Consider the following 18793-nt stretch of genomic DNA (forward strand, 5'->3'; position numbering starts at 1 on the left):
GAGAGTGTTGTGGTCCACACCTGGAACAGCCTTGAAAAGCTAGAGGCAGGAGGATCAGACGTTCAAGTCCAACCTCAGCTCCATAATCAGTCTGAAGACAGCCTAGAGTACAAGGCAGCCTGTCTCAAAAAAGCTCAAAATGAGGCCCTTGCCATTAATCCCGACACTGATGGGTCAGAGGCAGATCTCTTGAGTTTGAGGCCAGCTTTGTCTACTTGGTTGTCTCAAAACCAAACAAGAAGTTCCAAGAACAGAAGCAGTTTCCCCGTGGCCAGATCTGCCTGCTCAGTTTGAACCTAACAAGTTGCTTCCTATAGAGCTTGCTACTTGTAGAGCACCCCTTCCTCTGACCAACTAGGGTAGTTTAGTGTTACAAACACCCTTTTCTCTTGCTTTGACCCACTCCAGGCTAAGGAAAGCTTTTCAGGGACCCAACTCAGCCTTGAGATTGCCAGCAGACACAACAAGGGGTGGGGGCACCGTGGGCAGGAGCAGGGTCAAGCAATTACCCAGCCCTAGCCTGCCACTAGGACCCTTCATGCTCTGAGCATCAGTACCTTTTCACATGGACCCCACGGTAGTGCTCATTACCGGTTGCTCTTCTGGAATTGGCCTGCACTTGGCTGTTCGTCTGGCTTCCGACCGTTCCCACAGCTTCAAAGGTATAGGAAGGGAAAGTTCTGGGGAGAGGCCCCAGAGGTGAGCAGAATGATGAATCTTCATCCTCTACCAAATTTTAGTTTATGCCACATTGCGGGATCTGAAGTCACAGGGACCATTGTTGGAGGCAGCCAGGGCTCAAGGATGCCCTCCTGGCTCCCTGGAGATACTGGAATTGGATGTCAGAGACTCGGAATCTGTGGCTGCTGCCCGGGCATGCGTGACGGAGGGTCGAGTGGATGTACTGGGTGAGCCTCTCTGAAACGTGATAGGGGACTTTACCCTCCAGTGTCCAAACTGTGTCCGGAGTTCAGGGGACATGGGAGGACGACGGGGGAGGGGAAAGAGCAGTGCACAAGTGGGGTCTGTTCTCTCTCCCTTCAGTCTGTAATGCTGGACGCGGCTTGTTCGGGCCGCTGGAAGCGCATGAGTTGAACGCTGTGGGTGCTGTACTGGATGTGAATGTTCTTGGGACCATCCGGATGCTTCAGGCCTTTCTGCCAGACATGAAAAGGCGCCACTCCGGGCGTGTGCTGGTGACTGCGAGTGTGGGAGGTTTGATGGGTGAGCAAAAGGGACAGAGTAAGGGGTTCTGAGTAGAGTGAGGAGCCGCGGGGCCTCTGCAACTTTGTCTCCCTTTCTAGGGCTGCCATTCCACGAAGTGTACTGTGCCAGCAAGTTTGCGCTCGAAGGTCTGTGCGAGAGTCTGGCGATCCTGCTGCCGCTCTTTGGAGTCCAGTGAGTCACCAGCTCTCCAGAACCCTCTGTAGCTTGAGAACCCCAGCACCAGATCTTGCAAATGCTCTGCCTCTGGCCCTCCTTCTCCAATTCATGATGTGTGCTAGACACTCTACAGGGCGCTTGGCACAGGTTAACTCACTTCACAAGCCACCCTAGCTCTTAAGGCATACTGGGATGAGTAAACAGACCGAGTAGGTGACTGGGCCCCAAATGGACACGGGAGCTCTTCCATAGCAGCTCTCGACTCTGCCAGCGCTATGGTTCTGCCAGTATCTGCTTCCAGCGTTCAGTCCCCTTTCGGTGTCTTCCCTTTGCGGAACTAGGGCCAAGCTTGTGGTCCCCGCCCCTAACCAGTCGCTGTTGCCCTCACCCCTTCCCCTCAGCGTGAGCCTCATCGAGTGCGGGGCAGTGCACACAGCCTTCCATGAAAAGCTGGAGGGCGGCCCGGGCGGGGCTCTGGAGCGAGCAGATGCCCAGACCCGCCACCTCTTTGCCCACTATCAGCGTGGTTATGAGCAAGCCCTGAGCGAGGCGCAGGACCCAGAGGAGGTGACGGAGGTGGGTGCAAACGGGGTCTCGGGGCGCAGTCTGTGGGTGGGGCGTGGTGATACAACCCCAGGGGTGCCCGGCAGACACATGCTGCTCTTCCCGCTTCAGCTCTTCTTGACTGCGATGCGAGCCCCGCAGCCTGCGCTGCGCTACTTCTCCACAAACTGCTTCCTGCCGCTGGCCCGAATGCGCACAGAGGACCCCAGTGGCAGCAGCTACGTCGAAGCCATGCACCGCGAGGCCTTCTCTGATCTGCAGGTCCAGGAGGGTGCCAAGGCTGGGGCCCAAGTTTCAGGGGATCCAGACACGCCCCCCAGAGCCCTCATTTGTCTCCCCGAGTGTGCAATCCCTAGGGTGACAGCTGAATTGGGATGGTCTGCATCAGATAAACCGGGTCAGAACAAATCATGTTACCAGCAAAAGATCTAAGCTAGAATCTCTTTTTATTATTTTAGAATGTGTTTTGTTTTAAGACAAGGTTTCACTATGTAGCCCTGTCTGAACTGTAACTCATAAAGATCCACCTGCTTCTCCTTCTGTGTGCAACCGCACACTTCTCAGAATCATTTGAAATAGTGCAAACATCATCATGGGTCAAGATAAGAGGGCTGTAGTCGGGGTTGGGGATTTAGCTCAGTGGTAGAGCGCTTGCCTAGGAAGTGCAAGGCCCTGGGTTCGGTCCCCAGCTCCAGGGGGAAAAAAAACCTAAAAAAAAAAAGAGGGCTGTAGTCAAGGTTAAGGGTTTTTCCTTCCAATAAATGTACTTATTAATTATTATTATCCTGCATGGTGTGGAGGGGGGCACATTCTATCATCACACAGAGTACAGAGATCAGGTGACAAGTTTGTTTCCTCTTCCACCATTGGGTTCAGGGATTGAACTCAGGCTTGAACTGGAAGTGCTTCTAACCCATAAGCCGGCGGCAGGTTGGGATGGGCTTTAATAACCACCACTGAGTTTGGTTGAATAGTGTCTTATGTAGCCCAGGCTGGCCTTGAACCTGCTATGTTGCTGAGGATGACTGAAATGTCTAATTCTCTGTCCTCCTCTTGTGGAACCAGGTCTAGGCTTGTGGTCCCCACCACTAACACACAATCCTTGTTCCCATGTATATGGGCAGGTGGTGTGTGTGTGTGTGTGTGTGTGTGTGTGTGTGTGTGTGTGTGTGCGCACGCGTGTAGATATATGTGTGCACCTGTGGAGGTCCACAGTTAAAGTCAGGAGTCTTGACTTGCTCCTTATTTGTTGACTCGGGGTCTCACTGGCCTGGGAGCTTATGCTTCCAGATTGTCTAGACTAACAGCTTGTCCCCAAGGATCCTAGGTCTCTGTCACCCTAGTGCTGGCATTACAAGAGGACACCAAGGGAACACCTGGGTTCTGGGGATCTGAATGGGGTTCCCTGGGCTTTTTTCCATGAGCCCCTGCTTCCTTTCTGACCTCTTATGCCATCTTCTTCATCTGTATACGCGTCGTCTTCTCTCATGGCCTCCGAAAAAGCTTTGCTGACTGTTGTTGTTTTTGTTGTTGTTTTTATTATGAAAACATCATATAACTTTCTGCCGGCATGTATGCCTGCAGGCCAGAAGAGGGCATTACAGATGTTGTGAGCCACCTTGTGGTTGCTGGGAATTGAACTCAGGACCTCTGGAAGAGCAGTCAGTGCTCTTAACCGCTGAGCCATCTCTCCAGCCCAACAGTTGTTTTTGTTGTTACTTGTTTGTGTTTGCTTTTTGAGACAAGGTTTCTCTGTAGCCCTGGCTGTCCTGGAACTGAAACTGTAGACCAGGCCAGCCTCAAACTGTGCCTGCTTCTGCCTCCTTAGTGCTGAAATCAAAGGTATGCACCACCAGCACCCGGCTATGACACTTGCTTTTTTTTTTTTTTTTTTTAAGATTTATTTTATTTATATGAGTACACTGTAGCTGTCTTCAGACACACCAGAAGAGGGCATCAGAACCCATTACAGATGGTTGTGAGCCACCATGTGGTTGCTGGGAATTGAACTCAGGACCTGTGGAAGAGCAGTCAGCGCTCCTAACCACTGAGCCATCTCTCCAGCCCATGACACTTGCTTTTAACTGGTTCACTTTCCCTGGACTATGACCGTATTGGGTTGTCAGGTCTTTGCTATTTTCCTGAGCTACCCAACTTAAACAAGTATCCCTTCCACTCCAGCATGGATCTTTCCATCTGTTTTAATCTTCTTTATTGACTGATCACCACCAAACGTATTCTGGATTTATTATTTATTCAAGCCCTTCACTAATCTACTTCAGTGAACTTTGTTCTCTGTTCTGTCCTTTCTACCTAGAACAGTGCCCTAAATAGACACTTACTTAATAAAAGCAACGCTGTGTGGGCTACACAGTGAGATTCTGTTTCAAAAACAAACAAACAAACAAACAAACTAGCAAATAAAAAAATGTAACCGTGCCAACTGTAAGACTAAGGCTTGCTTTGATTCCCTTAAACACCTCTCTAAAATCCAGTTTGAACTGTCTCCTGCAACCCGCTTGATTCCTTAACAAATTAGTTACTTTACAAGGCCACATTTCCTGACCACAGCACAAGTGTCTCTTCTCCTCTTGTCTGGCTGCAGCACTCCCACCCTCTCCAGTCCAGGACCTTGCTATGTAACTCGGGCTGATCTCAAACTTGCAGCGATGCTTCTGGGATCGCACATCAGCGCTCGGCCCTTTACAGGAATCTTGATGCGGGCTTGCTTTCTGTTTTGTGATCTCCGTGGGCCTGAGATATTTTCTGACGGGTGTCTGGCTTTCCCTCCATGCCCACGACTACCAACTTAACTTTCAGTCCTCATTAACTTCTCTGCGAATCCTGTCCTCTAGGTCTTCTTCCTTCCAACCCTTCACCCCCAGGGGGCCAGAGATCCCCGAAGCGCTACTGAACTATCTTTGCAAACCTAAGCACAGGGTTACATGATTCCCAGAGAATTCTTTTTTTTTTTTTTTTTTTTTTTTTTTGGTTCTTTTTTTCGGAGCTGGGGACCGAACCCAGGGCCTTGCGCTTCCTAGGTAAGCGCACTACCACTGAGCTAAATCCCCAGCCCCTGAGCTAAATCCCCAGCCCCGAGAATTCTATAGAAGGCACCAGACTTTGCCTCTTTCCAAAATACTCAGAAAACCAATTTCCCGTGTGTGAAATGATGATGCGGGTAGAGATATCCAGTAGCTTCGCTGGGAACCCTGACCCAGAGCAAGCACAACAAAGTCATCAGACTGTCCGCAGTCCTGGCTTTGCCGCCGCCTCCTAGCAAACTGGAGGAAGCAAAGAACACCAGGAATACGCGAAATGAGCTTTGCAATCCGCTCTGCCCGCTTGCGTCTAAGAAGATCCGGTGCCAGGGTTTTACTCATCCCCGTAGCCTCCGCGCCCCGCCCCTCCGCGCCCCGCCCCTCCGCGCCCCGCCCCTCCGCGCCCCGCCCCAGGAGTCTCTCGGAGTTGCATTGTTTGATTACTCTGAGTTCCCGTAGCGCCGTGCTTTGAGGCTTGAGGGTAGTGCTTCCGGGCCGCAGCCTAGGACGCCTCCTCGGCGGTGTAAGTAGAAGCAAAATCCCCGAGCTCAGTGAGTAGGGAAAGCAGCCCGAGCCACGGCATTCCCTCTAGTCCCCGCCTCCGAGTCTTCGCAGATGCTGGTTCAGCTTAACAAGAGGGGCTAGGATCCCTGAAGCCCCAGTCCCATGACTCAGGGGTTCCTGGTCGGTTCTCCCTGCCAGGATTCCGGTTTCTATCAGCGAACGGCCCCCTGCCCTGCTCCAGGTCCCTCCTCCTGCGTCCGAGTTCCCCTGCAGGCCTCGGTCTCAGCCCGCCTAGTCACTCTCGCTTCGTCTCCCTGACTGTCTGCAGGCCTGGATAGCATGGCCGTATTCCGCTCAGGCCTCCTGGTGCTGACAACGCCGCTGGCCACCCTGGCCGCACGCCTGCCTCCCATCCTGACCTCGGCGTCACACCTGGTGAATCACACCCTCTATGTGCACCTGCAGCCGGGCATGAACCTGGGGGGACCCGCTCAGCCCCAGCCCAGCCCTGTGCAGGCCACATTTGAGGTTCTGGATTTCATCACGCACCTCTACACTGGTGCCGACCTGCACAGGCACCTGGACGTCAGAATTCTACTGACCAATATCCAAACCAAGAGTACCTTAATCCCTGTGCTTTCCTCAGTCCAGAATCTGGCCCACCCTCCAGAAGTAGTTCTGACGGACTTCCAGACCCTGGATGGGAGCCAGTACAACCCTGTTAAACAACAGCTGGAGCGTTATGCCACCAGCTGCTACAGCTGTTCTCCACAGTTGTCTTCCGTATTGCTGTATCCGGATTATGGGACTGGAGAGATGCCTTTGGAACTCCCGAATGCCCTCTTACCCTCCACCATAAGGCCAGCTTCCCCGGTGGCCAGATCTCCGAGGCAGCCTGTGCGTGGCTACCGCCGTGGGGCCGTGGGTGGCACTTTTGACCGCTTGCACAATGCCCACAAAGTGTTGCTCAGTGTTGCATGTGTACTGGCCCAGGAGCAGCTTGTGGTGGGAGTAGCGGACAAAGATCTGTTGAAGAGTGAGTGAAGGGACCCTGGATTAGGGCAATGGAAGACACCCATCACATTTTTTGTCTTCCCTGGTGCCAAGATCAAGGAAGGGTAGGGCTGCTTCACACCCTTCCAAAATGCCACAATGCCTAACACTCTGTTTTTGCTAAGAGACTTTTGTTAAATGAATACATGTGGTATCCAATGGGAACCAAGAAATCTGCACTTTGTGGTTGTCCAAGTGATCGACTCAGAGGTTAGAAATGCTGAGAATAAATGGATAGGAGATGATTGTGGGTGACCCAGTACTGCTGTGAACAGTGAAGGGATTCTTTCTTTGTTTTGTTTTGTTTTGTTTTCCGGAGCTGGGGACCGAACCCAGGGCCTTGTGCTTGCTAGGCAAGAGCTCTACCACTGAGCTAAATCCCCAACCCCCAGTGAAGGGATTCTTTTTTTTTTTTTTTTTTTTCCTTTTCTTTTTTTCAGAGCTGGGGACCGAACCCAGGGCCTTGCGCTTGCTAGGCAAGCGCTCTACCACTGAGCTAAATCCCCAACCCCCAGTGAAGGGATTCTTAAGAATAGAGTACCCTGGTTTCGGTCCCCAGCTCCGAAAAAAAAAGAACCAAAAAAAAAAAAAAAAAACAAAAAAGAATAGAGTAGTTCTTGGGGTTTTCCACCAGTTAATACCTACTGGTACTGCTGCTCTGTAAGCATTTCTTAGCTTGTTCTTGGGGTACATAGCAGACCTCTCGGTGAGTGTGATGCTTGTTTCTCCCTCTGTCCCCCAACCTGTCCCCGTTTCACCCTTTCTTGTTGCCACTGTTGGGAAGATTTCAGTGCTTGGGACACTCTTCCCCAAATGGGCCCGCACATCTCCCCCAGTGGAAATTCTCACTGTTGTTCCTGCTCCTTCCTCAGGCAAGTTGCTCCCTGAGCTGCTCCAGCCTTATTCAGAGCGTGTGGGGCATCTGAATGAGTTCCTGGTGGACATCAAGCCCTCCCTGACTTTTGAACTCATCCCCCTGCTGGATCCCTATGGGCCTGCTGGGTCTGACCCCACTTTGGAGTTCCTGGTGGTCAGCGAGGAGACCTACCGTGGGGGGATGGCCGTCAACCGCTTCCGCCTTGAGAATGTAACTCCTGAAGGAGTCTGGCAAAGGGAATAGGAGGGGGAGGCCTGTGAGAAGTACTGTGGTCCCAGAGCAGGGAAGGGAGGGTTGGGAGGAGAAGCCAGAAGGAACTTGTCTGTGGAGCTGGAGAAAGAGAGGGGGAAGTAAAGGACAGATTGGGGCTCCAGGTTCATTCTCCTATCTCTCACCCCTTTCCTCCTTCTCCCTTTACCTCAGGGCAAAGAGGAGCTCGCCTTATACCAGATACAGCTGCTGAAGGACCAGAGTCACAAGGAAAACGAGGAGGAAAAGGTCAGCTCCTCCAGCTTTCGCCAGCGAATTCTGGGAAACCTGCTTCAGCCTCCGAATGTAAGCCTCTCCTCCTCCTCACTGGCTGGGCTGATGAAGTGCTGAAGCTAGAAATAGGCCATCCATTGGAAGCTGAGATTCCTTCCCTTTTGCCTGTCTTTAGGAGAGGCCCGAGCTCCCGTCAGGTATCTATGTGCTGGGGCTGACAGGCATCAGCGGCTCTGGGAAAAGCTCAGTGGCTCAGCGGCTGAAGAACTTGGGGGCATACATCATTGACAGTGACCATCTGGGCCACCGGGCCTATGCTCCCGGGGGCCCTGCCTACCAGCCTGTGGTGGAGGCCTTTGGAACAGGTACTAACCGGAGAAGACTGAAAATGTCCTGAGGTGAGACGATGGCGTGACGTCTTTGCTTAGCCTTCTTTCTCTGTCACCCAGATATTCTCCATCAAGATGGGACCATCAATAGGAAGGTCCTAGGCAGCCGGGTGTTTGGGAATAAGGTGAGCGCACACCTCCTCCAGAGTTCTTCAGCTGCTGCCACCACATAGATGGGCGGGATCCAGTGGACTCCCTAGTCTGGTACAGGAAGTCAGTCCTCTGCTCCTCTGCTCCTACCCCCACCTCCCAGCTGTATTACTCAGGAAAGTTAACCTCTGCCCACTCCCTCTGTCCCCCTCCCCAGAAGCAGCTGAAGATGCTCACAGATATTGTGTGGCCAGTTATCGCAAAGCTGGCCCGAGAGGAGATGGATGTGGCTGTGGCTAAGGGTGAGTGGGAGGGATGACGGGAGCAGCCAAAGTGGGACAGTGAAGCAGCAACACCCTGTGGGATCTTCCTTGGCCCCAGGCAGACCATTCACCACATAGGACTGCATTTGGTGCACTAACCGGTAGCCAGTGTAAGGTGCTGCTGGCAGTGACTAGCGTTTCCCCACAGGAAAGACTCTGTGTGTGATTGATGCTGCTATGCTGCTTGAAGCTGGCTGGCAGAATATGGTACACGAGGTGTGGACCGTCGTCATCCCTGAGTCTGAGGTATCTGGACCCCACTCCGCCCCATCTGAGCCCACTGCAGACAGTTTCCTGCTCTGACCCAGTAGACGGGGCTGGGGCCCTTCCAGACCAGTCTGTCTGTCATCCGTGCCCAGGCTGTACGTCGCATTGTTGAGAGGGATGGACTGAGTGAGGCAGCCGCTCAAAGCCGGCTGCAGAACCAGATGAGTGGGCAGCAGCTGGTAGAGCAGAGCCACGTGGTTCTGTGCACCTTGTGGGAATCACATGTCACACAGCGCCAGGTTGGTGCAAAGGGAAAGACGAGGTTAGGTTGTGGGACGGGGAGGTTCAGTGGTTATCGTTTCTGACCCTGTCTTGTCTTCTCTGGTTCTGGACTGGCCAAAGGTGGAAAAGGCTTGGGATCTTCTACAGAAACGCCTCCCCAAGGCTCACCAGACCAGGAACTGACAGTGGATTTTCTGTGGCGCCACACTGGCCCTTGGAACTAACAAATCTAATGGTGAGGAGGAATGGGGGCCTCGATGTTTACCCTATGTCAGGCCTCAGGGGCTTCAAGCTGAGCTGTGCAGGACACAGAGAGAAGCTTGGAAGTCGGCCTAGCATGCTGGAATTTGGCCAGCAATGAGGACACAGCAATGGGGAGCGGCCCCCTCTTGGGTTCTGTCTGCTTTTTGGTGGTGGAGATTTGATGTCTAACTAGTGTTATGGGTTGTAGTGAAGACTGGACCCAGTAACTAAATTAAAGATGTTTCCAAGTGCTGCCTGTGTGGTTTCTGTTTCCTCTCCAGTGACTCTAGGTATCTTTGGACCATTAAGCTCCAAATTCAGGGGCAGGGCCTGAGCTGGAAGCCAAGGAGTGCTGTAATTAAATGTCACCTGAGCTATGTGCTTTTGAGTATGTTATAGACTTTACTGGAAGTTTAACTTAAAAGCTTTTTACAAGACTTAATTCAACAAAGCACCCTGTCAGACACCTGCTGGATGTTGGGAGATCAATGCTGGTGGTGGCTGTGTCCCCTTGAGTCAGATCATGTGATGTAGAAGTTCTTTTTTTTTTTTTTTGATGTAGAAGTTCTTGACCCAGCCGCAATTACAGGACAGATCAGCTGTGCGCGTGCGTACACAGTGTCACACTGTTCAGATTTTTTTTTTTTTCTGAGATGCTGGGGCACTCTCGCCAGTTCTATCACTGAACTAATTACACTTCTAGTCCTTCTGACAATCTTTTGGAGGTGCTCCATTGCACAGAAAATCGCCCCCATTGAAGATTCTCATTCGGAGGCGGGTAGGAACCCTAAGGGGCTGACACTACCTATATTAATGAGAATTGGGCAAATTTAGCCACCACCAATATTCGTTTAACAACTGGAGCTGCGCAAGCGCAGCGCTTTCGCACCGCTCAAGACTGCGGTTGTGGATTGGTGGCTTGGATCACGTGACTGAGCCTCGCCTCTTCCTGGAGGTTGGGGGCCAGTCCGCTGGCTTGTTTCCGGTTCGGTAGGTCCACGATGACGGAGCCGGGCGCCTCTCCGGAGGACCCTTGGGTCAAGGCAAGCTCCGCGGATGCGCACGCCGGCGAGGGGAGGGCGGGTCGGGCTCGTGCACGTAGGGGGTCCGGAAGACGTGGGGCTCCCCAACTATCCCCAGAGTCTCCCCTGCTGTCCAGGCCCCGGGGCTGCAGAGAAGACAGCTCTCACCCGGCCTGTGCCAAGGTGGGGAGACAAACCGGGCGTGTGTGCGGGAATGAGGGGGTCGTGTCCGAGAGATGGGGCGGGGACCGTAGGGAGCGTACAGAGGGGGCGGCGCCCCTGCGGCCTAGCCAGGGCTGAGCTTAACCATTCAGTGGTCCCTGCACCCGTGGTATGTGCATTCGCGGACTGCGCGTGCCTTCTTAGAGGCAAAGGTTTGACAAGATTCTTCCTTGCTTGGTGCTGCAGGTCGAGTATGCCTACAGTGACAACAGCCTGGACCCTGGTGAGTGCCTCCTTAACTGTCTGCACGTCGGTAATGACCCGTTTCGGCTCTATAGATTCTTGTGGTCTTGCCAGCCACACCTGAGCACAGTCCACAGTCACTGCGCCAAGGACTTGGCTTGAGAAGTGAGGGTGGAGCTGGAGAACAGGCAGGAAGCGACCATGGGTCACACCTGGTTCCTCTGCTCTGGAAGGGGAAATGATAGGTGACAGCTGGTCATGCTCACTGCATCCAGATGCTCCTTTGTGAGCCAGATAGAAGTCCTGTGGGCAGTGTAGACACTGGGACGGGAGCGTTGAAGCATGAAATGGAAGGCCCGTGGTGGCTGGCTTTGGAGTTGATGGGGAGAGGTCAGCATTTGAAACCATTGTGTCCGTATGTGCCTGAAGTCATAGCAATGTTCCGCACTCTTTAGTGATTGAGGCCTCTTTTTTCCAGGGCTTTTTGTAGAAAGCACCCACAAGGGGAGTGTAGTGTCCAGAGCTAATAGCATCGGTTCCACCAGTGCCTCTTCTGTCCCCAACACAGGTAGGCAGCAACATAGCCCATCACACACCGGGGAAAACTTAACTATCTTATCATTCTAGTATCTCTCCTAGATAGGGAGCTCCGTCCACTATCCACACGGGGGTGGCCTGAGTCTCACGGTCTTTCCCCGCATCCGAGATAATTAGGTTCTTTCCATTCCACATATCTGGGCACCAGGTTTCCCAGCTGGGGAAGGGTGGGCTAACTGGACTTGGTGTGCCCTAAAGTGAGTGGCCTCTCCTTCCTCCACCTGAGTTTAGACGATGAGGACAGCGATTATCAGCAGGAATCCTACAAGGAGTCCTATAAAGACCGGAGGCGGCGTGCGCACACTCAGGCTGAACAGAAGAGGAGGGATGCTATTAAGGTGACTGGAAGCCTGTACCCAGGTCCTTCCCTGGCCCTTCATCCCCAGATGTCTGCAGGGGGCTGGGCTGGGCTGGTTGTGCCTGCCCCTTTTCCTTCCAGCCTCTATGCTTTGAGTCTCTGAGCATGGAACTGGTATCAAGATTGTGTGCTCACCTTTGTTATTCCTGAGCTAAAGAAACCCATTTCCCTGCTATTTCCAGAGAGGCTATGATGACCTTCAGACCATTGTCCCTACTTGCCAGCAGCAGGATTTCTCCATTGGCTCCCAAAAACTCAGCAAAGCCATCGTTCTACAGAAGAGTATGTCCAGGGCAAGAGGGGGTGGGAGGAGGAGCAGCAGCTGGAAGTGGCCTGGTCTCACCCAGGTGTGGTGGCCAGAATGGGAAAGTTGGGTTATAGGGGAAGGGCAAACAAAATAAGCCCTCTTCCTGGTTCAGACTTCCTCAGTGCCCAACCCCTCTCTTGGCTCCTACTCCAGCCATTGACTACATCCAGTTTTTACACAAGGAGAAGAAAAAACAGGAGGAGGAGGTGTCCACCCTGCGCAAGGACGTCACAGCCTTGAAGATAATGAAAGTGTAAGAGGGGTGCTGAACTGAGGGCGGAGGTCAACTCTAGTGCACTCTTGCTCAGAGGCTGTACTGGAGAGCACAGCATTTGGTGACACTGACTGCAAGGCAGTCGCTGTAAGGCAGGGCTGGCCGGCCCCCACCAGTCTTTTTTTTTTTTTTTGGTTCTTTTTCTCGGAGCTGGGGACCGAACCCAGGGCCTTGCGCTTCCTAGGTAAGCACTCTACCACTGAGCTAAATCCCCAGCCCCCCCCACCAGTCTTCTACACATACAGGACATAAACACCTGCCCGGATAACCAAGGGGTTTCACCGTTTCTGACTTAGGAGTGTCTAGCTGATATTGAATGTATCCCCAAAGGTCTCTAGGGATCCCCTTATGGCATGGGCATGGCCTACTGGATTATCCTGCCATGCTTTGCAGGGCTGACTGAGTTGCCACAGCACTTCAGCCCTATTTGCTTGAATGCTTTCAGGAACTATGAGCAGATCGTGAAGGCACATCAGGACAACCCTCATGAGGGAGAGGACCAGGTCTCTGACCAGGTCAAGTTCAACGTCTTTCAAGGCATCATGGACTCCCTGTTCCAGTCTTTCAACGCCTCCATCTCTGTGGCCAGCTTCCAGGAGCTCTCAGCCTGTGTCTTCAGCTGGATTGAAGAACACTGTGAACCGCAGGTATGTGGCAGGCGGGTCATGGGGCCTGAGGCTCTGCCACCTTCAGGCAAAGTGGTCCAAGCCATCAGAAAAGCAGTGTGGCTTCCTTAGAGTCTCTTCAGGGTGTCCACAAAGCTTAGTACCTTTGTCTTTGCTGCCTAGCCCAGTGAATGGCTCATCTGGCAAGCAGGGTGTGAATATTCAGTGCCAGGTCCAGCTTGGGCCATGTCATTGGTGACTCATTAGCTACTCTACTCCTTGGCTGCCCTGTGTGGAAGCCAATAGCTTCAAATGTCTAGAAATGTGAGGCATGCAGATACCAGAAGCCCCCACCCCGCAACCCCCACCCCTGCAGCTCCAGGGCTTTTTACTGTGCTGGCTTCTACTCTTGAGGCCTGTTTTTTCTCAGATTTTCTACTTTCTTTTGTTTCTCAACATTTTCGTTGTGAAATACTTTACACAAACACTGCCAACAGCTAAGGACTGTTTGAGTGAACGCCATATCCATTGGTCAGTTATACCAATGACAAATTCATCCTTGTCTCCATCTTATTTCAGGGATCTTGAAATTAAAAGGAGGCCACACTCCATTTCAGGGACTTTATGTACATGGGTATTTTGTCTGCATATAATCTGTGTACTACATGTGTGTGCCTGATGCCTGAGGCCAGAAGAGGGCATTGGGTCCCTGAAACTGGACCTGCAGGTGCTTGTGAGCCACCAGAGGGTGCTGGGAACAGGACCTGGGTCCTCTTCAAGAGCAGCAAGTACTCTTGACACTGAGACATCTCTCTCTAGCAACTCCCCTCCCCAAATAAACAACTTATTTAGTGAGGGAGGTCAGAGGCAACTTTCCTCCCACTTCCTGTGGGCTCCACGAACTGAGCCCCAGTGACCAGGCCTGCATGCAAGAGGTTTTCCTGCTGAGTCATCTCACCAGCCCTTCCTGAGTGCTAGGCAGTGCTCCATCAGGCTGCCAATACTTGGGTGACTGTTTTGAGTGCCTTCAAGAGCACGGCCAGTCTAGGCAGGTGTCTTACAGGCTCGTGTGTCACCTGAGCACTGCCTTTCCAGACTCTACGGGAGATTGTGATCGGTGTCCTTCATCAGTTGAAAAACCAACTCTACTGACGGTTCCCAGAAACCCGAAGAGCAGCCAACAAGTGGCCTTGAGTGTTTGGTCACGGAACTGCTGGGCCTGAGATTGGACTGCAACACCTCACACCAGTCAGCTGGTTTCTACTTGGTGTTTGGTTTTCCCAGCCCCACTTGAGCTTCTGATTAATTTATTATATTGCCTACAATGTTGAGCCTATCCAACCTTCCCCTTCCCAGGAATAGCATCTAGGGCAAGTCTGTGCAGGGAACCTCAGAATCCCGAGCCTCTCAGCCCCTTCTCTACCCATTGGGTTCCTGCTCACAATCTATATATACAATTTGGAAACTGTTTGCCTCTGCTTGGTCTCTTGGGCAACACTTGGCTCAAGTTTGGGTATTTTGGCAGTTCTTAAGTTAGAGGAAAAAGAAATAGCCCCATGGGCATGAAGGGTAAAAGGCCACCTTGTGTATAAGCTAAGGCTGTGTGGTCAATACTAAGTTAAGGCTAGAGTATTCTAGCCAGCTCAGGGTAGAGCTGCCAGGTTCCTGCTGCCCCTCACATTCTGCCACCCACTTCTTCAGCTACTGTGGGTGCTACAGGAAACAGTGTCCCATCAGCTCTTGCCCTGTCTTTCCCCAAAGGCAGCATTACATATTTGAATTTATTTTCTAAATACCAACAGTGCATTTTTGTTACGTGCAGTTTTCCGAGATTCTTAGCAGACCTGCAAAGCACCCCAGCCTCTTCTGCATAATGTGTGTTTCCGCCCCACGCGTGTGTTGCCTACATTTCTCCTAGGATCTGGGGAGAGAGTAAGTGGTACAGAAGATACCCAAATCTTCTGGGGGCAGGCAAGGGTGATACCTTGGGATTCTCAAAATGTTGGTGTGTGACACCCTTTCTGTACTTTTATCCCGTGTTCCCTACTGCCTTCCCCAGGTTTGATATCTGGGAGGTTTGATCATCCAGAGGAAATTAAGTATTTTTATATCAAATTATATTACAATAAATATTACAAATACTTTAGGATTGTTACAAGTCCTTGTTGAGGCCTGTGCAAAATGATTGTGACCGTCCCTTTCTAACCAGCAGCCTCTACCTAACACTATGCCTCTGTGCTCCTCTGTCCACTGCTCAAAGGTGGAGAACAGCAAGAATAAAAAGGCCACCTCAGTAAGGTGGCCAAAGCAGGACGGTCTGTTCCCACCTCCATCAAGGGCCCCTCAGGGGTCTGGGAGCGTAACATTATGATCTTCATCTGTCTCTATCCCAACTTCCTCCTGTGAAAGGAAAGCAGTGAAGAGTCCCCTGGGCAAAGATCCCAGGGGAGCAAGAGAGGAAAGTCACTTACAAAGAACTGCTTCTTGCTCTTGGGGTAACCTTCAAGGATCGCATCGCACAGCTCTGTGGTCTGACAAGAAGCAAAGCCCCCTATGAGATGAGCGGTGGCAGTACTAGGAACTGCCTGCCAGCCAGGCCATTTTACACAAACCTCCCCAGTGACCGTCACTTCCCGCAGTGCTTCCGAGAGCACCCTTGGGATTCCCACTCACCATTCTCTTCCGCTTCCTCCACTCTTTACAGTACTTCTGTCTCTCCCTGTACACCTGAAAGGAAGGAGCATGCTTGTCTGAGCTGGTGCTCGTTCACTGCAGACAGCACAGGCAGCCTGCAGCCGCCCAGCTCACCTTCTCCTTCTCTTCTGGAGTGACATGGTTGGTAGCTGCTTTGATGTTTTTCAGTCTCTCTGTGTAGCGAGCACACTCCTTCTTCAACTCCTGAATCTCTGTCTGCATCTCAGGAGTGGTCAGCGCACTTGTTAATTCCTTCAGCTCTGAAACCACATGCCTTCCGAGTTACTTGGTGTGAGGGAGGGAGGAAGGGATTCTGCCTTGCCCAGCAGCTGTTTCCCAGAGGTGGGAGGTCAACTTCCATCTTGCTCTGGGACCTCTCTAGAATAGGACCCCACATTCTGGAAAAGCTCAGGAAAAGGCTTATAGCAGTCAGTTTGTTTTCCTAGTTTTCTTCCCTCCTCCATCTAACAGCAACAATGACTTCTAAGCTTGAGCAGAGTGCGGTATGCAGTGTGTGCTCCCAGTGGCAGGGAGAGCAGTGACTTCTTGCTCAAAAGAAGTCAGCTAATTCTGCACTTCTTTCAATGCAACAACGTAGGTACCCGGCAGAGGGGTCCTAGCTACAGTAGGATGTTGCATTCAAGGAACCATCCTGTTAGCATGTATGACCGCCAAAGCACAGCAGCTTGGAGGGGCCCAGTCTTACCAGCCTCCATGTGCCGGCAGCTCTGCTGTAAGCCCTGCACCTTGGCAGTGAGGGCCATGATACTGGCATCCAGACTGTGGAGGTCCGCATCACTCACTGTGTCAAACTGGTCCTGCCAGCCAAGAGAAACACAGCTGAGTTCATGAGGCACAGAGAGAAAAAAAAAACCACACACACATCTCGGGGAGGCAGCATTCACATATGGAAGAACCAGGTACATCCTTAAACCCTATAGTGAGAGAGAATCCTGGGGCTAGTGGTGCAGGCCCATAACCCCAGCAACCTGGAAGGCTGAGGCAGGAGGACTGTCTATACATTAGTAAGTGGCTGGGCACATAGCCCAGTGGCAGAGTAGAGCTTTATTAGTGAGACCAAATGCTTTAGAAAGTCTAAAAATACAGTGGAGCTCCTGAGCCATCTTATCGGCCCTGATTTGCATTTAAATCACTCTTTCTGCATACAACATCTAACATGAGATCTTAGTGCTTTACTTCAGATCAGAGGGTCTGACAGAGAGCAGTGACCACAGGTTAGATGCAACAACCGCAAAAAAAAAAAGCCAGCCTGAGGCTACATAGTAAGGGCCAGTCTGAAAAAAAGAGGGTGGGTGGGAGTAATCAGATATAATTGAGGAGCAGCCACACATGTCAGCTGTATAAAGTAAAAGAAAGAATTACATTCTAACCTCTGGTTTGAGAAGAGTGGTTCCATGACAGAAGAATGCTAGAAAGCCAATTAGCAGGCAGAGAGTAAGCACTCTACATTGACCACATCCATACTGATACTTCATATTACCTGGGTAATAATTACCCTGAGAGAAGTCCGGGCGGGAGAATACAAAGTTTATTGTATTTAAGGTAGTGGAGCAGAGAAAGAGGAAAATGATGTTAGAGGTGGGACTAGAAAAAACGATAGGGCTGGAGAGATGGCTCAGAGGTTAAGAGCACTGGCTGCCCTTCCAGAGGTCCTGAGTTCAAATCCCAGCAACCGCATGGTGGCTCAAAACCATCTGTAATGGGATCTGATGCCCTCTTCTGGTGTGTTTGAAGATAGCGACAGTGTGTTTACATACATAAAAAATAAATCTTTAAAAAAAAAAAAAAGAAAAAACGATAGTAGAAATGACTGGGAGTTGTGAGTCAGGGTCTTCTGTCGTCCATAGCTTACATGAACACTGATGAAGGGTTATCACAGGCAGCACACACCTGACTTAAGGATATCTAAAGTCCTTTTACTGCACAGATTAATTTTGTGAGGTGCCTCAAACACTCCTAATGCTGAGAGTCAATTCTCTCAGACAGGCTCTCAGGTGGACGTTAATCTGCTCGAGTTCTCACCTGATCGGCAAAATATATCTTCTGCTTGCCGTAAGTCTTCTCTTTGATCTTGCCTTGCTGGGCCAGCTGATCGAGTGCCTTCACCACCGCCTGGCGGAGGGGAGAGTGAAGCAATTTGGGCGAGCCAGGGGAGGGGAAATTCCTGTTGGTGACAGGGAAGGCGGGACCCAAGCCTAAACAGGGGAGTTCAGCGGAGAGGGAACTCCCACAAAGGGGGTTCTCACCGCCTTGCCCAGTCCATGTTCCTTCTGCAGGTTCCCGAACACGTCCTGGGCGCTGTAGGGCCGGTTTTGTTCCTGCAGGTACCTTAGGACGATCCCGGGGGCTGCGGGAGACAAGGTGGGAGATGGAGTCACCTCCGACCCACTCTCCCACTCGCCTCCCGGGTCCTGCGGGCGCTGCCGTTACCTCCAGCCGCAGCTTCGGCCCGGCTTTTACTCATGGCCTTTCCCGCCACCAAACTCGAGATCTGGATCTGTCTGTTGCTCCGGGAAACGCCTCCTTCCGGTGAGGGGGCGGGACCCTAATATTGATTGGTTGAGGGAGAAGCCTTCCGGAAGAGCGCCGGGACCTTCCGGGACCTCGTAGGCCTAGTAACCTCGGTCTAGAAGTCTCCGGCCTTTGCGACAGGTCAACCGCTGCCTCCTGGGCCCGCAGTGTTGGCTGTGGTGAGCGGCCCCCTCCACTCTAAGCTGCGAGAGCCGGTTGGGCTGTGTTTGAGCACTCGTGACCTTGAGCTAGACCCGCGTGGTGTGGGAACGGGAAAAAACTTTAGGGGTCAACTCTCACGCTGCTCAAGGTTGCACAGAGCTAGTCATCCACGGGAGTGGGACAGTTTTCTCACGTGTGAAGTAGGACCTGTTGGTACTTTTGTCAGAGGGTGGCTGTGAACGCGAGCACGCTAATGATTCCCGTTTTCGTGTCGCATGTAGGGGGCGCTCGAGACTTACTGTCGTTTGAATGCCCAAAAGAGACGGTTAGGAGTGGGGGCTACTCAAGCCACAAAGCTTGACGCCTCCAGTTATCTCGAGCTGCAACACCTGGCAGGT

At 52.0% G+C, this 18793-nt stretch overlaps 4 protein-coding genes across 11 annotated transcripts; 3 read left to right on the forward strand and 1 right to left on the reverse strand.

The window, feature by feature from the left end:
- Nucleotides 1–526: 526 nt before the first annotated feature.
- Nucleotides 527–2727, forward strand: Hsd17b1 (hydroxysteroid (17-beta) dehydrogenase 1). The gene is given in 6 exon segments (NM_012851.2): nucleotides 527–662; nucleotides 741–908; nucleotides 1045–1224; nucleotides 1305–1398; nucleotides 1785–1959; nucleotides 2059–2727. Coding segments are annotated over 6 exon segments (1035 nt in total). The 5' UTR covers nucleotides 527–565; the 3' UTR covers nucleotides 2380–2727.
- A 2708-nt stretch (nucleotides 2728–5435) lies between these two features.
- Coasy (Coenzyme A synthase) lies at nucleotides 5436–9691 on the forward strand. Of its 5 annotated transcripts, none has more exons than XM_087570776.1 (10): nucleotides 5436–5511; nucleotides 5691–6528; nucleotides 7418–7632; nucleotides 7846–7977; nucleotides 8081–8270; nucleotides 8355–8419; nucleotides 8602–8686; nucleotides 8856–8953; nucleotides 9067–9213; nucleotides 9317–9691. In XM_087570776.1, the coding sequence occupies exons 2-10, from the start codon at nucleotides 5832–5834 to the stop codon at nucleotides 9377–9379; spliced, it is 1692 nt and encodes a 563-aa protein (XP_087426902.1). In that variant the 5' UTR covers nucleotides 5436–5511; nucleotides 5691–5831; the 3' UTR covers nucleotides 9380–9691.
- Nucleotides 9692–10404: 713 nt separating this feature from the next.
- Mlx (MAX dimerization protein MLX) lies at nucleotides 10405–15153 on the forward strand. Of its 4 annotated transcripts, none has more exons than XM_087573183.1 (8): nucleotides 10405–10644; nucleotides 10870–10906; nucleotides 11345–11434; nucleotides 11695–11801; nucleotides 12004–12103; nucleotides 12282–12381; nucleotides 12848–13049; nucleotides 13587–15153. In XM_087573183.1, exons 1-8 carry the CDS (start codon nucleotides 10441–10443, stop codon nucleotides 13593–13595), a joined length of 849 nt encoding a protein of 282 aa, XP_087429309.1. In that variant the 5' UTR covers nucleotides 10405–10440; the 3' UTR covers nucleotides 13596–15153.
- Psmc3ip (PSMC3 interacting protein) lies at nucleotides 15108–18208 on the reverse strand. The gene is given in 8 exon segments (NM_134458.2): nucleotides 15108–15407; nucleotides 15479–15538; nucleotides 15681–15734; nucleotides 15816–15961; nucleotides 16408–16519; nucleotides 17745–17834; nucleotides 17969–18069; nucleotides 18153–18208. Coding segments are annotated over 8 exon segments (654 nt in total). The 5' UTR covers nucleotides 18187–18208; the 3' UTR covers nucleotides 15108–15350.
- Nucleotides 18209–18793: the final 585 nt, after the last annotated feature.

The sequence above is a fragment of the Rattus norvegicus genome, chromosome 10 (assembly GCF_021556685.1).
Source record: "Rattus norvegicus strain SHRSP/BbbUtx chromosome 10, alternate assembly SHRSP_T2T, whole genome shotgun sequence".
NCBI lineage: Eukaryota > Metazoa > Chordata > Mammalia > Rodentia > Muridae > Rattus > Rattus norvegicus.